At 39.9% G+C, this 15,155-nt stretch overlaps 1 protein-coding gene across 3 annotated transcripts in view; it reads left to right on the top strand.

The window, feature by feature from the left end:
- Positions 1 to 15,155, top strand: part of CCDC149 (coiled-coil domain containing 149) — a 69,832-nt gene that overhangs the window by 50,759 nt on the left and 3,918 nt on the right. For 2 of the 3 annotated variants that reach the window (XM_075858771.1, XM_075858761.1), the window contains exons 8-11: positions 4,581 to 4,665; positions 6,912 to 7,056; positions 8,146 to 8,222; positions 8,677 to 8,709. In XM_075858771.1, the coding sequence (XP_075714886.1) occupies positions 4,581 to 4,665; positions 6,912 to 7,056; positions 8,146 to 8,222; positions 8,677 to 8,709 (340 nt within the window). The remainder of the gene's footprint in view (positions 1 to 4,580; positions 4,666 to 6,911; positions 7,057 to 8,145; positions 8,223 to 8,676; positions 8,710 to 15,155) is intronic. The other variant, XM_075858781.1, reaches the window with a different exon arrangement.

Raw genomic sequence — 15,155 nt, 5'->3', positions numbered from 1 at the left:
CCACAAAACATAAAAAACGATATACATATGGTATCGCCGTAATCTTATCGACCCGCAGAATAAAGTAAAATGTAATTTATAGCGCATGGTGAATACTGTAAAAAAAAGGACAGAAAACATTGTCAGAATTTTAAGTTTTTTTGGTTACTTTGCTTGCCAAAAAAAATCTAATAAAAAGCAATAAAAAAATCACATGTACCCTAAAATGGTACCAATGAAAACTACAGATTGTTCCGCAACAAATAAGCCCTCACACGGCTCCGGTGGAAAAAAAAAAAAATAGTTCTGGCTCTTAGAATATAGCGACAGAAATTGTGCAGTGTCCAAAAGCGGATAAGATCGGGCACCATTTATCAGTGCGACATTGGCCAGACATCTATGAATTATTATTTATTTACCGCATGATTATACCCTCTTATTATGCCCTGATGTACTCTGCCCAGCTTACATATGCCCCCACATTATAAACTGAAATACCAGCAAAACCCCAAACAGAACTATTACCAAGCAAAATCTGCGCTTCAAAAGCCAAATGGCGCTCCCTCCCTTCTGAGCCCTACAGCGTGCCAAAACACCAGCTTACGTCCACATATATGACATTTTATAGCCGTGAGAACCCGCTCAACATTGTATGAGGTATTTGTCTTCAGTGGCACAAACTGGGCACAACATATTGTGCATTAAAATTAAATTCCCCCTTTACTTTGCTTTAATTCCTGTGAAACGCCTAAAGGGTTAAGAAACTTTCTGAATGCTGTTTTGAATACTTTGAGGGGTGCAGTTTTTAATATGGGGTGATTTATGGGGTCTATCTAGTACATAAGGCCCTCAAAGCCACTTCAGAACTGAACTGGTCCTTGAAAAATAGCCTTTTGAAATTTTCTTGAAAATGTGAGAAATTGCTGCTAAAGTTCTAAGCCTTGCAACGTCCTAAAAAAATTAAATAATGTTCAAAAAACTATGCAAATGTAAAGCAGACCTATGGAATATGTGAAATAGCAACTATTTTGTGTGGTATTACTATCTGTTTTACAAGCAGATACATTTAAGATTAGAAAAATCATAATTTTTTCACATTTTCTTTACATTTTGGTGTATTTCACAAATAAGCAATGAATTTATTGACCAAATTTTTCCACTTACATAAAGTACAATATGTCAAGAGAAAATAATCTCAGAATCGCTTGGATAGGCAAAATCATTCCAGAGTTATTACCACATAAATTGACATATGTCAGATTTAAAAAAATGGGGCTGGTCCTGAAGGCCAAAATGAGCTCGCTCCTGAAAGGGTCAAATAGGGTGTAATATATTAAATACGTTTTTGAGAGAGTAGATAGGCACTGAACAATCACACCCGCCCAACAGCACCTGAAAAAGAAAGTTCAAATTACAAATACAAGACCGCAATATCTTTTTGAATAATCATAATATAAAATCAACAAATATGTATATGCTGTTCTTATTGTTTAGGATTTTTAGTTAATAGAAACATTGTTTTTTATTGCAATTTATTTTATGTTTTTTTTTTTTTGTCCCTTTAGTGGACTTTTAATTATTATTTTTATAATTATAATGCATTGAAATACCTCTATATTCCAATGCATTATAACCTGTGCATGTAAAATGCTCCTGAATTTCAGACGTAATTGCTCGTACTCGCGTTTTGCAAGGCGTCAATTACGGCCGTAATTTGGAGCTGTTCTTCATTGGATTCAATGAAAAACGGCTCCAATTACGTCCAAAGAAGTGTCCTGCACTTCTTTGACAAGGCTGTTATTTTACGCGCCGTCTTTTGACAGTGACGCGTAAAATTACAGGTCGTCGGCACAGTACATCGGCAAAGCCATTGAAATGAATGGTCAGATGTTTGCCGACGTATTGGAGCCGTGTTTTCACTACGCCTGAAAATAGGTCGTGTGAATCCAGCCTTAGGGTATATTCACACGGTACAGTTTTGCCTTGATAAAAACACACCCGTTTTTGCAGCGCACTTTTCAATTGCCCTACAAAATAAACGTGGCAAAACTGCACTGTGTGAATAACACCCTAAGGTAATCCCGAACGGGCATTATTTCAGGACACACCTCACAGCCTATGCCCGGCCTAGAGTAGTCCTATAAAACCATCAACCCACGGACGATGGGGAGACAAAGGGAGCATGATCATGGCTTAAGAGTTAAAGGGCCAGGACCTGAGTTTCCTCCAGTCCTGACCATTGCTGTAGGGCGCTGTCTGTCAATCACGTCTATAGATGTATGCAGCAACCTATCAAAGTTTTAGCACATATTAGCTGTGCTCAATCTCAGCTGCTGGTCTGTGCTGGAGAATCAAGTGAACCCAGGAGAGCACAATCATTTTTTTAATGTTTTTATATAATCACCAAACAAATCACCATCTACATCAATGTTCACACAGATATTCACACACAAATCACTATCTATATAAATGTTCACACATATACACACATATTCACACATATACTCAGTCTACATAAATTTTCCCACATATACATGCACTTGCCAAGGTTCACACATATACACACTTACAAATCACATCCACATTAAAGAGACTCTGTCACCACATTACAAGTGCCCCATCTCCTACATAAGGAGATGGGCGCTGTAATGTAGGTGACAGCAGTGCTTTTTATTTTGAAAAACAATCTATTTTTACCACTTTATGAGCGATTTTTAGCTTTATTCTAATTCGTTTCTTAATGCCCAAGTGGGCGTGTTTTTACTTTAGACCAAGTGGGCATTGTACAGAGGAGTGTATGACGCTGACAAAGCAGTGACCAATCAGCGTCATGCACTTCTCTCCATTCATTTACACTGCCCTAGCGATATAGCTATATCGCTATGTGCAGCTACATACACACACACACTAACATTACTGCAGTGTCCTGACAATGAATATACATTATCTCCAGCCAGAACGTCATGTATATTCAGAATCCTGACACTTCTGAATCTTTTCTGTGAGATTTCCAGCAAGGCAAACGTAATCTCGTTTTAAATGACAGTTTACATTGTAATCTCGCGAGATTACATTTGCCTTGCTGGAAATCTTACAGAAAAGATTCAGACGTGTCAGGATTCTGAATACACATCACGTCCTGGCTGGAGGTAATGTATATTCATTGTCCGGACACTGCAGTAATGTTAGTGTGTGTGTATGTAGCTGCAGATAGCGATATAACTATATCGCTAGTGCAGTGTAAATGAATGGAGAGAAGTGTATGACGCTGATTGGTCAGCGTCATACACTCCTGTACACCGCCCACTTGGTCTAAAGTAAAACACGCCCACTTGGGCATTAAGAATCGAATTAGCATAAAGCTAAAAATCGCTCATAAAGTGGTAAAAATAGATCGTTTTTCTAAATAAAAAGCACTGCTGTCACCTACATTACAGCGCCGATCTCCTTATGTAGGAGATAGGGCACTTATAATGTGGTGACAGAGTCTCTTTAAGGTTCACACACATACACATTTATTCACACATATACACACATATTTACACGTATACACTAACTATATCAATGTTCACACATATACACACACACATTTGCCAATGTTCACACGTATACACACACTCACAAATCATGTCTACATCAACTTTCACACATATACCCACATAGTTAAGCCAGCTTGGATGTAGATATTGAGGGAGAGGTCAAAACCTGACATAAATCAGGTTTTGTTTTTTAGCAAAAACAGTAGCGTAGGTTGGCTGTCAAGTGAGCTCAGTCACAGAACCTTTTTCTAATGATCACAAGATCTTCTGTGCAGCCGTAAAAACCTGATGCTCTAGAATCTGACTGTCGTTAAAAGCCTATCATTGGTCATTAAGGGGTTAAAGTACACAACTACCATTTTTAACTCTCTTCTGTTAGGTTTTCTTTAAATATTCTGATATTACAGAGACATATAACAATAGCCTGGCCTCACAGCTGAAATACCATAATGCGCGCCGTATATTCCAGTCTCTGCAATATTTTAAGTTTTAGCACGTTTTCAAAAACAATCCAGACTAACAAACAGAAATCTAATGTCCGCTTTGAACAAAACAACTTTTTTATGTTTTTGTACAAGGACGAAGTTACAGAACATCCTGAATTTCACACAATAACTTAATCATTTAGCGACAAAAGTGTCATCTTCTAGCAGTATAACAGCTTCCTTCATTATAGGTGTGAATTTGCCGGGATATCTCACCCTGGTTATATCGCTGCAATCATTCTACACTAGAGCTACGTGTCATGAGCTCTTCAGTATTATATATATTGCAGGATACAATACACTCTGGTTCTCATCTGTCAGAATTGTGACCCGGTGGCCTTGTTGCCCAAAGCAGATTATCAGAGTTCAGATTTAATCTAAACTGCATTGCAAGAAGAAACTATAGACTCTGGTTGCTATGGACTTGGTATCTTTTTGTCAGATTTGACAGATGAAACTCTTCAGTCATATTGGATGTAATTCAGCCAATCGGATCACTCCCTTCAGTTTCTAACATGTCTTTTTTTTTTTTTTTTTTGTCCCTTCTACATATAGTCTCCCTGTGTTTGTATTTCAGAATGCACTGGAGAAGAGGAAGAATTCCAAGTCAAGTAGCAAATCGCATAGCAGCGCCCTGACTGGGGTTCTCTCTGCCAAACAAGGTACTTTGGTTTTGCATGTTTGCACTCATCATTTTAGAATGATATAATAAATATGATTCTATCCTCCTCAACGTCATCTGTTCTTCGTAGTCATAATAGTTAATATAGATTCTTGTTGTCAGAAAAAGATAGAGAGGTCCATCCAGTGTGTCTTTGTTTTTTATATTACTGTATTTGAGGACTACTGTATTTGGCTAGTTTTGTGTTTGGGGCCATGTGACGTTCCTTGTATTGGGGGCCATGTGGCTGTCACTGCCTCAAAATTTCTTGATACCACTGGTTAGAGGATAGATGGGGCTCGCTTAGTCAAGCGCCGCCGGCAAGTCTACTGCTCCCTGCATTACATACAGACTTTTCAGCTGTCGTTGGGCCACACTTCAGCATAGTTTTACACACTAATTTGTAAGTTAAAGATCTATTATATAAATATATATATAAGTTATGCAGAAAAACAAATTAAAGGGAGTCCCGTCGTTGGGACCCCACCAATTCTAAACACGGGTGGCAGAATATGTATGATGTCAATATCCATTTAAGTCAATTAGAGAGATTGAAAAAGTGGAGTGTGTTTCTGACTGCCAGGGACCCCAAGCAGTATGACTTGGTAGCATATATAGTTGATGTGCCATAACCGTTTTCTGTGGTTAACCCCCATCCTCTCCAGTAGACACAAGGGATTGTGTGGGTCTAAATATTGATGATCTATCCCTCTAATGCACCATTAATGTCTGATCTGTGCAAGTCTGAACACTGGGACACTCACCGATCACAAGAATAAAGCCTTGTGATTGGTCGGCGTCCTAGTGGTCGAACCTTAAGTAATCACAGATTGACTGCAGCATTCGAAGTGAGTGATTTTCCTGATGGACCATAACCCATTACTACAAAATTCTGTTTTGTGCAACTCCAGTTAAATATAGCAAACAAATCTGTGCACTCTCATTCAACTAAATTAGCAACGTATACTATATGGGCAAAAGTATGAACTGCTTCAACATCTCATTCCAAAACCATGAACGTTAATATGGAGTTGGGCCCCCCTTTTAAAGCTGTAAAAGCTTCCACTCTTCTGGGAAGGCTTGCCACAAGATTTTGGAGTGAGTCTTTAAGAATTTGTGCCCCTATAGCTAAAATACCATTTGTGAGGTCAGACACTGATGTTGGATGAGAGGGCCTAGCTCGCAATCTCCATTCTAGTTCATCCCAAAGGTGGTTGATGGGGTTTAGGTCAGGGCTCTGTGTAGCCACTCGAGTTCCTTTTATGCCATACTCCTCAATTCTTTATGGACCTTGCTTTGTGCACTGGGGCACAATCATCCTAGAACAGAAAAGGGCCGAGCACCAAACTGTTCCCACAAAGTTGGAAGCATACAATTGTTTTCAATGGCTTGGTATGCTATAGCATTAACATTACCCTTCACTCGAAATAAGAGGCCAAACCCTAAAAAAAAAACAGCTCCAGACCATTATCATTCCTGACCAAATTTTACAGTAGGCACTATGCCTTCCGGTAGGTAACGCTCTCCTTGCATCAGCCAAACCCAGAGTTATCCAACAGACTGCCAGATAGTGAGACAAGATTTATCACCCCACAGAACACATTTCCACTGCTTCAGAGTCTAGTGGCAGCGTGCTTTACACCATTCCAGCTGAAGTTAGGCATTGTGCATGGTGATCTTAGGCTTGTGTGCAGTTGCTCAATAATTGAAACCCATTTTATGGAGCTCCTGGCGCACAGTTGTAGTGCTGATGTCATTTCCAAAGCCATTTTGTAATTCTGCAGAGTAATGCAACATAGGTGGGAGGATAGGCGATTTTTACGCGCCACGCTGATCAGCATGCAGGAGCCCGACTCTCTGCGTGGCTGAGCTGTTACTCCTAGATGCTTCCACTTAATTCTGCAATAATTTCAAATACAGTTGACTGGGGCACACCTAGCAGATCAGAAATAGTGCCACGTTTAAAGTCACTGAGCTCTTCAGTATAACTCCTACTACTGCCACCATTGTTTCTTTATGGAGACTACATGGCTGTGGGCTTGATTTTATGTACCTGTTTGCAATGGGTATGGCTGAAACACCTGAAATGAACTCTATAATTAGCAGGGTTGTCCACAAACTTTTGGCCATTTAGTGTATATCCAATATAGGTGTTAGAGAATTTCCTGCATTACTTTGATGACATTGTGTTGTTGGATGGATTTAACATCTCGGATTGCTATCCGTAATTTTCTTTGTTTTGTGCAGTTCAGGAGTTGTTGTCAGAGGATCACGGCTGCAGTCTGCCTGCAACTCCACAGTCCATCTCTGATCTCAAGTCGCTGGCTACAGCTCTGCTAGAAACTATTCACGAGAAAAACATGGTTATTCAGCACCAAAGACAAACTAACAAGTATGTGTGCTGATTCCTCCTGTTTACTGTCACTGCTGCTCCCAGCTCGTACGTACGGGAAAAGAGAAATCGCTTCCAAGATGTTCCATCACACTTTGAGAACGAAGCCCAGGATATATATATATAATGAAGATTTTTCCTTCAGACGATTTTATTCTGTAGGTTTCAGAATCCTTTTCTCTTTTTTTAGACTGCATGAATCCATAAAAAAAATAAAAAGGACATTCCTATTTTTCTATTAAATCTTCAAATCTGGTCCAAAAAAATTAATTTAAGCAAAGTAAAAGGCGATTAGAGAGCACCCCCAGTGAGAGAACCAACAAATCAAGGGCAGCTTAGTCTATCATGCCGTGGTTCGTCTTAGAAATAATGGCGAAAAGGGGAGAATGCTCTCCTCAGTATACGGCTAAAAGGCTACGTGACGCAGTGTCGCCTGCAATTCGCATTCAATTTGTCACATTACCACGACAGCTGCACAATTTAACTTTATCGAAAATTATGGTCAACTCTGTGTCGCCATGGAGCCCATGCCTTAGTGTAAATAAAATTTGTTGTAAAATCCAATTTCAGAACTGGACAGATTGAAATTAGTTTTTGCCCTGAATCTAATAACAAAGTAGGATAATATGAAACGCTTTCGGCAACCTGTCACCGCAGTTCTCTAATTGAGCGTTAAAGAGGTATTCCCATGTAGAGCTTTTTTGGCATATCCATAGGGTATGCCATAAATGCCAGATAGGTGGGGGGTACCCATCTCTGGGAACATTGGGAGAATAGTGGTTCCGTGATTCATAATGTGCTGCTTCCACTGCCATTTCCGTAACTCCCATAGAGAGTTAATGTTGAGGGGTATGCCCCATTGATTTCAATGGTAAATTTGGCTGCTCTGAAACGTCAAACAGGAAATGACCATTGACCGACCCTCTTGGTAGTGCTGCCGGTGGCCTCCCATCAGATTCTGTCCCACTTGTAAGGTTTACAGACTTGAAGCTAGCATCTAATTGTCTGCGAGTGTATCTTCTGTTGAGAAACCTTATTAATAACATATGACATCTACGTGTGATGACTCCTTTTCCACACTCCCTTCAGGATTCTAGGTAACCGAGTGGCAGAGTTGGAGAAAAAGCTTCGGACTCTGGAGGTGTCCGGATTATGGAGTCTCCCTGGTCAGTTCTGTTTTTTCGGATTTATTTCATAGACTTCTGTTGCAATGGTCATATAAAATATTACTAATGAAACCAGTGCTGAAGATTTCTTTTTAAGATGATGTTTTCTATGTACAGTGTATACTTCAGGCTAAACACACACTCTGATGACACCCAATTATATACCTCTTCCTGTGACATCACCCCTGCTCTAATACATACACCAGTGATTGTCTGTCCACTGTCTCGAACATCATGTCTTCTCTCTATCTGAAGTCTCCATCTCAGTGTGTGGCACTACCATAACTCCTAGGCTGTACACCCGCTGTCTTGGGGTTATGTTAGTCTCCGATCTTTCCTTTACTGCTTATAGTAGATTATTGTGCACAACATTTATGTATAATCTTGTATCCGATATTGTTAACTGTGACTAAATTTTATGTTCTTTCTTTCCTCCCTTTTCTGCTTCATTAAGGCCTCAGCTACAATGTGTCTGTGGGATTTGGGCGTAGGTTCAATGTTTTGTATATACTACATGAAATATGAACTGTGTTATCTTACTTGCCATAGTAGAGGCTGGCCAAACATATTTAATGATTTTTGGCGGTACCTAATGTCTATGTGAAACATATGATGCTGAGGTTGTAGGAATCAATGGGAGTGGCCGGATTCTTACAGTCCTATTTTGTTTTTGAAATTGTCCAGCAGCTGCACAACTTTTTGGCCTACGTTTAACGTATGTATGCTGAGAAAAACTGCCGAAGGAACAGGCTGTGACTGATGCCTGACGATGGCATCCATCACCCATAGACAATTATAAGATCTGTTAAACCAATGCATCGTGAACTCTAATGACTCTTCATGACATATACATTAAACCGATACCATTAAAGTCTATGGATGACTAAGGGAATCTTTCGGATAAGCGTGTACACCAGGAGCTTTCCCAACATACATGGTTAACGTACAGCACAAAGCATGTGAACAGGGCCTTATACACCTCTATAAAGTATGGTACTGCAAAACTGCGCAACTTATCTGTCCACCTGTCACAAAGGGTCTGTGGACCCACTGGGCAGGAACCGCCTTGGCGGTATCGCAGCTGGCCAACAGGGCGCAGGTCAATCTCTATAGTTCGTATAGGTACCTGTGGCAGCTCGGACAGCAGCAAGGCAGGCTCGGCTGGGACTAGGCAGCAGGTAGACGTCAGGCGTGGTGAAGCAGGTCAGACGGGATGGTATGAAATGCAGGGAACAGGAACACACTAGGAGGCCCTCGCATAGACAAACTTGGGAAGCCTCAACAAGGCTCAGGCATCGAAGCAGGGGACTGGAGCCCTCTTATAGTCCAGGGTACTCATGGGTTCAAGTTCATCAGAAGTCCGTTGCTCCTTTAATAGCGGGCACGAGCGTGCGCGTGCACCCTACGGGATCCGGCTGAGGTGAATGTACGTGAGCTCTGGCGTCTCCTGAGGAGGAGGCTGGGGCCAACGCTTGCCGACTCGTGGCTGCGGCTGTCAGGACGAGATTGGAGCTGACGGCCCGCAGCCACAAACATTACACCACCGGTTGAGCAAAATTGATAGCCAGCCTAAGACGTTAAAATTTAAATATTAATGTTTTTCTACATTTTAATATGTTAACGTCTTTTACTTGAATGTGATCCCTGACCATCACGCATAGTTAAATGTGACTCACAAGGTGTGGACCTCTGCTTTTATACTATGATATGGGTGCATTAAAGCGTAACTTGATGTCTCCTGAGACCACCCAAAGCAGGGACCGGTTCTCCCACCAATGTTTTGTATCTCCAGCTTTACCAATGTCTTGAATAGAATATGGAGGTAGTTTCTATCCAAGGAAACAGGATAAACGTCTTAAGAATAGAATAGTAACACTAGGGATGGTGAACCCCTGTCATCCAGATCCATAATTTTCTCATTGATAAGACATTTTAAGATTTGGTGCAGACAATTCTTAAGTTCAGTCCTCCATGTTTATAACCATGTACAACGAGATCAGCCATTTACTTTATATTTGAGGTCCCCAATGTATGTCTATTGTCATATGAGATCTGCTGGTGTTTGTGTTGGACAGGCTATGTGGAGAGTAACTAGTCGAACTATGACGCACTTGTGAGGTCCCCAATGTACGTCTATTGTCATACGAGATCTGCTGGTGGTTGTGTTGGACAGGCTATGTGGAGAGTAACTAGTCGGACTGACGCACTTGTGAGGTCCCCAATGTACGTCTATTGTCATACGAGATCTTCTGGTGGTTGTGTTGGACAGGCTATGTGGAGAGTAACTAGTCGGACTATGACGCACTTGTGAGGTCCCCAATGTACGTCTATTGTCATACGAGATCTGCTGGTGGTTGTGTTGGACAGGCTATGTGGAGAGTAACTAGTCGGACTGACGCACTTGTGAGGTCCCCAATGTACGTCTATTGTCATACGAGATCTGCTGGTGGTTGTGTTGGACAGGCTATGTGGAGAGTAACTAGTCGGACTGACGCACTTGTGAGGTCCCCAATGTACGTCTATTGTCATACGAGATCTGCTGTCATATGATGAATTGCAGGCATTATTTCTATACTCTATGTTGAGGCAACATATTCGCATTGTGTTAATACCCCATGATTTATTTTCCTGTTCTGCATAGTGTACAGCAGAGGTGATGACCCGTGTTCAACTTTCATCTCTTGAGAACTAATTTCTTCTTTTTTTTCCCTCATTCAATGAAGAATTTACTTTTCTGGCAATCCGGGCATTACAGCTCAGCCGGTGAAGAAATGTGGGACTTTTTTCTGTTGTTTAAGGAAAATACAGCACATGCCAGAAGATAACATTCCCAGAGTTGCAGATTTTGGCAGACTCCTATAGATGTAACTTTAGTATTTTTTTCCCCTACTTAAGATTCATTGCACTCCTGCATCTTTTTTCCTAAATTTCTACACTCACATGTGGATGCTTTTTATGGGCTTGATTACCAGTTATTTTATGTCTGCTTTACCAGTGCAGCTGTATTGACCAGGTATTCATGGTATCCACTAGGTTGTCACGATACCACAATTTGGACTTCGATACGGGTACTTAGTGTAGTATCGCGATTCTCAATACCAAAGCGATACTTTGCCAACTATAAAATATCAACAGAAAATATAAATATAAGTCCCTTCCGTTTTCTGATGTGAGGCACATGGTGTTATCAATTTTGAACCTCCATGTGCCTCACACTAATGGTAATTAATCCCATAATTTCCTTCACACATGAACCCAATGTTGTTCATTATAATCATTATAGTAAGTAAGGATCCTGAGGATAGGCCATGAATTTCTTATAACTCAAAAGCCCTTTAATAGAAAATCCTTAATATATACATATTACTTAAAATATCCCTCTTTACATTGCCCCTAGTCTTGTTATATCGACATGACAAACGACTTCCTCTCATGACCTACAAAATATACCAGTACCCTCTACTCAAACAAATTACCCCCAAAACTATGATCATACACTCTGCTGCCCATTTAACCCGTTAGTGATCGGCCTATAGTTTTTTTACGTCGGACACTAACGGGCTTTATTCCGATGCCATAGACTTTTTACGTCGCGGCATCGGAATAAGTAAACAGAGCAGGGAGCTGTCAAATCTCCCTGCTCTCAGCTGCCAGAGGCAGCTGGGGGCGTCCCTGCTCTGCCGGGTGAGATCGATATTAGTATCGATCTCACTCGTTTAACCCTTCAGATGCGGTGCTCAATAGCGAGCACCGCATCTGAGTGGTTTTGGAGAGAAGGAGGGAGCTCCCTCTCATCCCACTGACACCCGGCGATAAGATCGCCGAGTGTCTGTGTCTCCGATGGCAGCCGGGGGCCTAATAAAGGCCCCCAGGTCTGCCAGTAATGAATGCCTGCTAGATCATGCCGCAGGCATGACCTAGCAGATGCCTGTCCGTTTTAAACGGACAGGCAGTAATACACTGCAATACAGAAGTATTGCAGTGTATTATAAATGCGATCGGACCATCGCATAGTGAAGTCCCTTGTGGGACTAGTAAAAAAGTGAAAAAAAAAGTTTAATAAAGTTAATAAAAAAAAAAAAATGAAAAACCCACTTTTTCCCCTTACAAACTGCTTTACTATTAAAAAACCAAAATAGAGTTAAAAAGTTACACATATTTGGTATCACCGCATCCGTAACAACCCCGACTATAAAGCTATTAAATTACTTAACCCGCACGGTGAACACAGTAAAAAAATGTAATAAAAAACGACGGAAAAATTGCTGTTTTCTGTGAATCCTGACTTTAAAAAAATGTGATTAAAAAGTGATCAAAAAGTCGCATCTACTACAAAATGGTACCAATAAAAACTACAAGTCTTCCCGCAAAAAAAAAGCCCTCATACAACTGCATCGGCGAAAAAATAAAAACGTTACGGCTCTTCAAATATGGAGACACAAAAACAAATAATTTTGAAAAAAAGCGTTTTTACTGTGTAAAAGTAGTAAAACATACAAAAACTATACAAATTTTGTATCGTTGCAATCGCAACAACCCACTGAATAAAGTTATTGTGTTATTTATACCACACGGTAAACAGCATAGATTTAGGACGCAAAAAAGTGTGGCGAAATTTCAGATTTTTTTCTATCCCCCCCCAAAAAAAGTTAATAAAAGTTAATCAATGAATAATATGTACCTCAAAATGGTGCTATTAAAAAATACAACTTGTCCCGCAAAAAACAAGACCTTATACAGCTATGTCGACGCAGAAAATAAAAAAGTTATAGCTCTTGGAATGCGACGATGGAAAAACGTAAAAAATAGCTTGGTCATTAACGTCTAAAATAGGCTGGTCGTTAAGGGGTTAAAGCCCAGCATAAGCACAATCCGAGTACCACCTAAAACATGGCATGTTGCTGTACCACAAGTTGAGAAACTAGGCTCCAAATAACACCCCTTTTCCTGGGAGATCAGTCGCAGGCAATTTTATTTCTTTGCTTCCTCTTTTCCCTGAGTAATTTAAACATCTGAAAAGTGGATTATTTATTTATTTTTATTAATTAATTTTAAAAAAGTCAGTGTGTTTGGTGCAACTTTCAAATTCGTTTTTATTAAAAATAATTTTTACTTTTTGAGATACAGCTGCTCTGTATACTCTATACAGAGCAGCTGTAATTTTCGCTAAGACCTGAATCAGTCAGTCCCGCGGACCTGATGGGTTCAGTGTCAGCGAGTCCTAAGTGTCTCTGACACGTAGGATCTACTGGTTATCCATCACATCTAAGTTACTTGTTGTCCGAGACACGCAGGACCCGCTGCCACTAACCCCGTCAGTCCCGCGGCCCTGACTACTACAGGATTCTGTGATCAATACAGCTGCTCTACATATGGAATACAGAGCAGTTGTATCTCAAAAAGTAAAAATAATTTTTAATATAAACTAATTTGAGTGTTGCACAAAACACACTGATACGCATTTAAAATAAAAATCACTTTCAAAGGTTTAGAACATAAAGCAAATATATTTGAGGTTTGTTTTTTAATTTATAGATTAAACTATATTTTGAAATAAATAATTTTATTATAACAAAATATGAGATCATTGGAAGATAACATTGCATTACATCTATATTTTTACACTATGTAATACACGTCTTAACTATTGGTCTGGGTTAAGTAACTTTTTTTCTTTGGTAAATACATTAAATTTTTCTTTTTCCTTTTCAAGAATCTATTTAGCAGAATTCTTGTTTCTACACAGTAGGAGTCAGAATAGATGGGTAGAATAGAATATAACAGATGAAGTCGGCATTTGGGAAAAAGCAGACGGCTCCACTGGGCTTCACGTCGAGAAATCTCAAGTACAGAATGTGTTACATTAATGTTCAGTTACCTCACCATCCATCATTAAGGCTTCTCACTTTACCCTGTCAAACGCTCTGTAAAACTCTCTATGAACAGAGAGCGTTGGATAAAGGACATCCACAGGGCACCAAGACCTATATGGGTATACATCATACACAATTTCGATAAGAAGAATTCACATTCTTAGGAATTTTTCATGTTTTATTGTGTTTTACTGTCAGTGGAAATAATAGGGTGTTTTTTTTACACTGATAAAATAATATTCTTGTTTGCCAAAGTAAAAACCAATATCTACCAAGTGATCGACATTCGTTATACTTATGAAACATAAAATAACTGAATGCATTCCCCTTCACCCCCGTGAAGTTAGTACATAGTAAAGGTTTTTTTTAAGCAATTACAGCATGGAGTCTTTGTGGATAGGACTCTGTCAGCACTGCACAGATGTAGCCACCTTTATCTTGACTTTTAACACATTAAATACACAGTGACAAGAAAGTTTAATTTGACTTTTCAATGGCTTTTGTTGTGTGATATCACGCTGCAGCAAGTCATCAGTCTAGATAAACTTGGCTACATCCGTACATGTGAATACTGCAGATTTCCCTAATATTCTATTCAATCTCTTGAGGTGCTTTAACTTTTATGGGTATTAAACGGTTTCATAGTGTCCATTTGAGGTCAGACTTGGCCACTCCGGAAACATGGTTGTTTCTGTTTCATTCCTTTGTAGCTTTGGCTTTGTTTGATGTCGTTGATCTCCCTTTGTTTGATGTTGCTTTCTTGCTAGAGAATACGTTTTAGTTCTCTTGCAGACTGCAGCAAGTTTTCTTTCCAAGATTCCTCTATGTATTTTTCGGAATTAATTGTGCTCTCTATCTTCTAGCCTTCTATAGGGCCTACCATCTGCAGCACCTACACACTGTATAACATACATCTCAGCTACTTCAGAACCTCTCCCTTGATAGCTAAGTGACATTAAGCTCCCCATTGGATTTCTATGTTCTGGGTATAATATGTGCACGGCTATCTTTATTTTTAAGCCATTGTTTTATCTGTAAGTGGTGTCATAGATGACCGTCA

Source organism: Rhinoderma darwinii, chromosome 1 (genome assembly GCF_050947455.1).
Source record: "Rhinoderma darwinii isolate aRhiDar2 chromosome 1, aRhiDar2.hap1, whole genome shotgun sequence".
NCBI lineage: Eukaryota > Metazoa > Chordata > Amphibia > Anura > Rhinodermatidae > Rhinoderma > Rhinoderma darwinii.
This window is presented reverse-complemented; position numbering and strand designations above follow the sequence as displayed.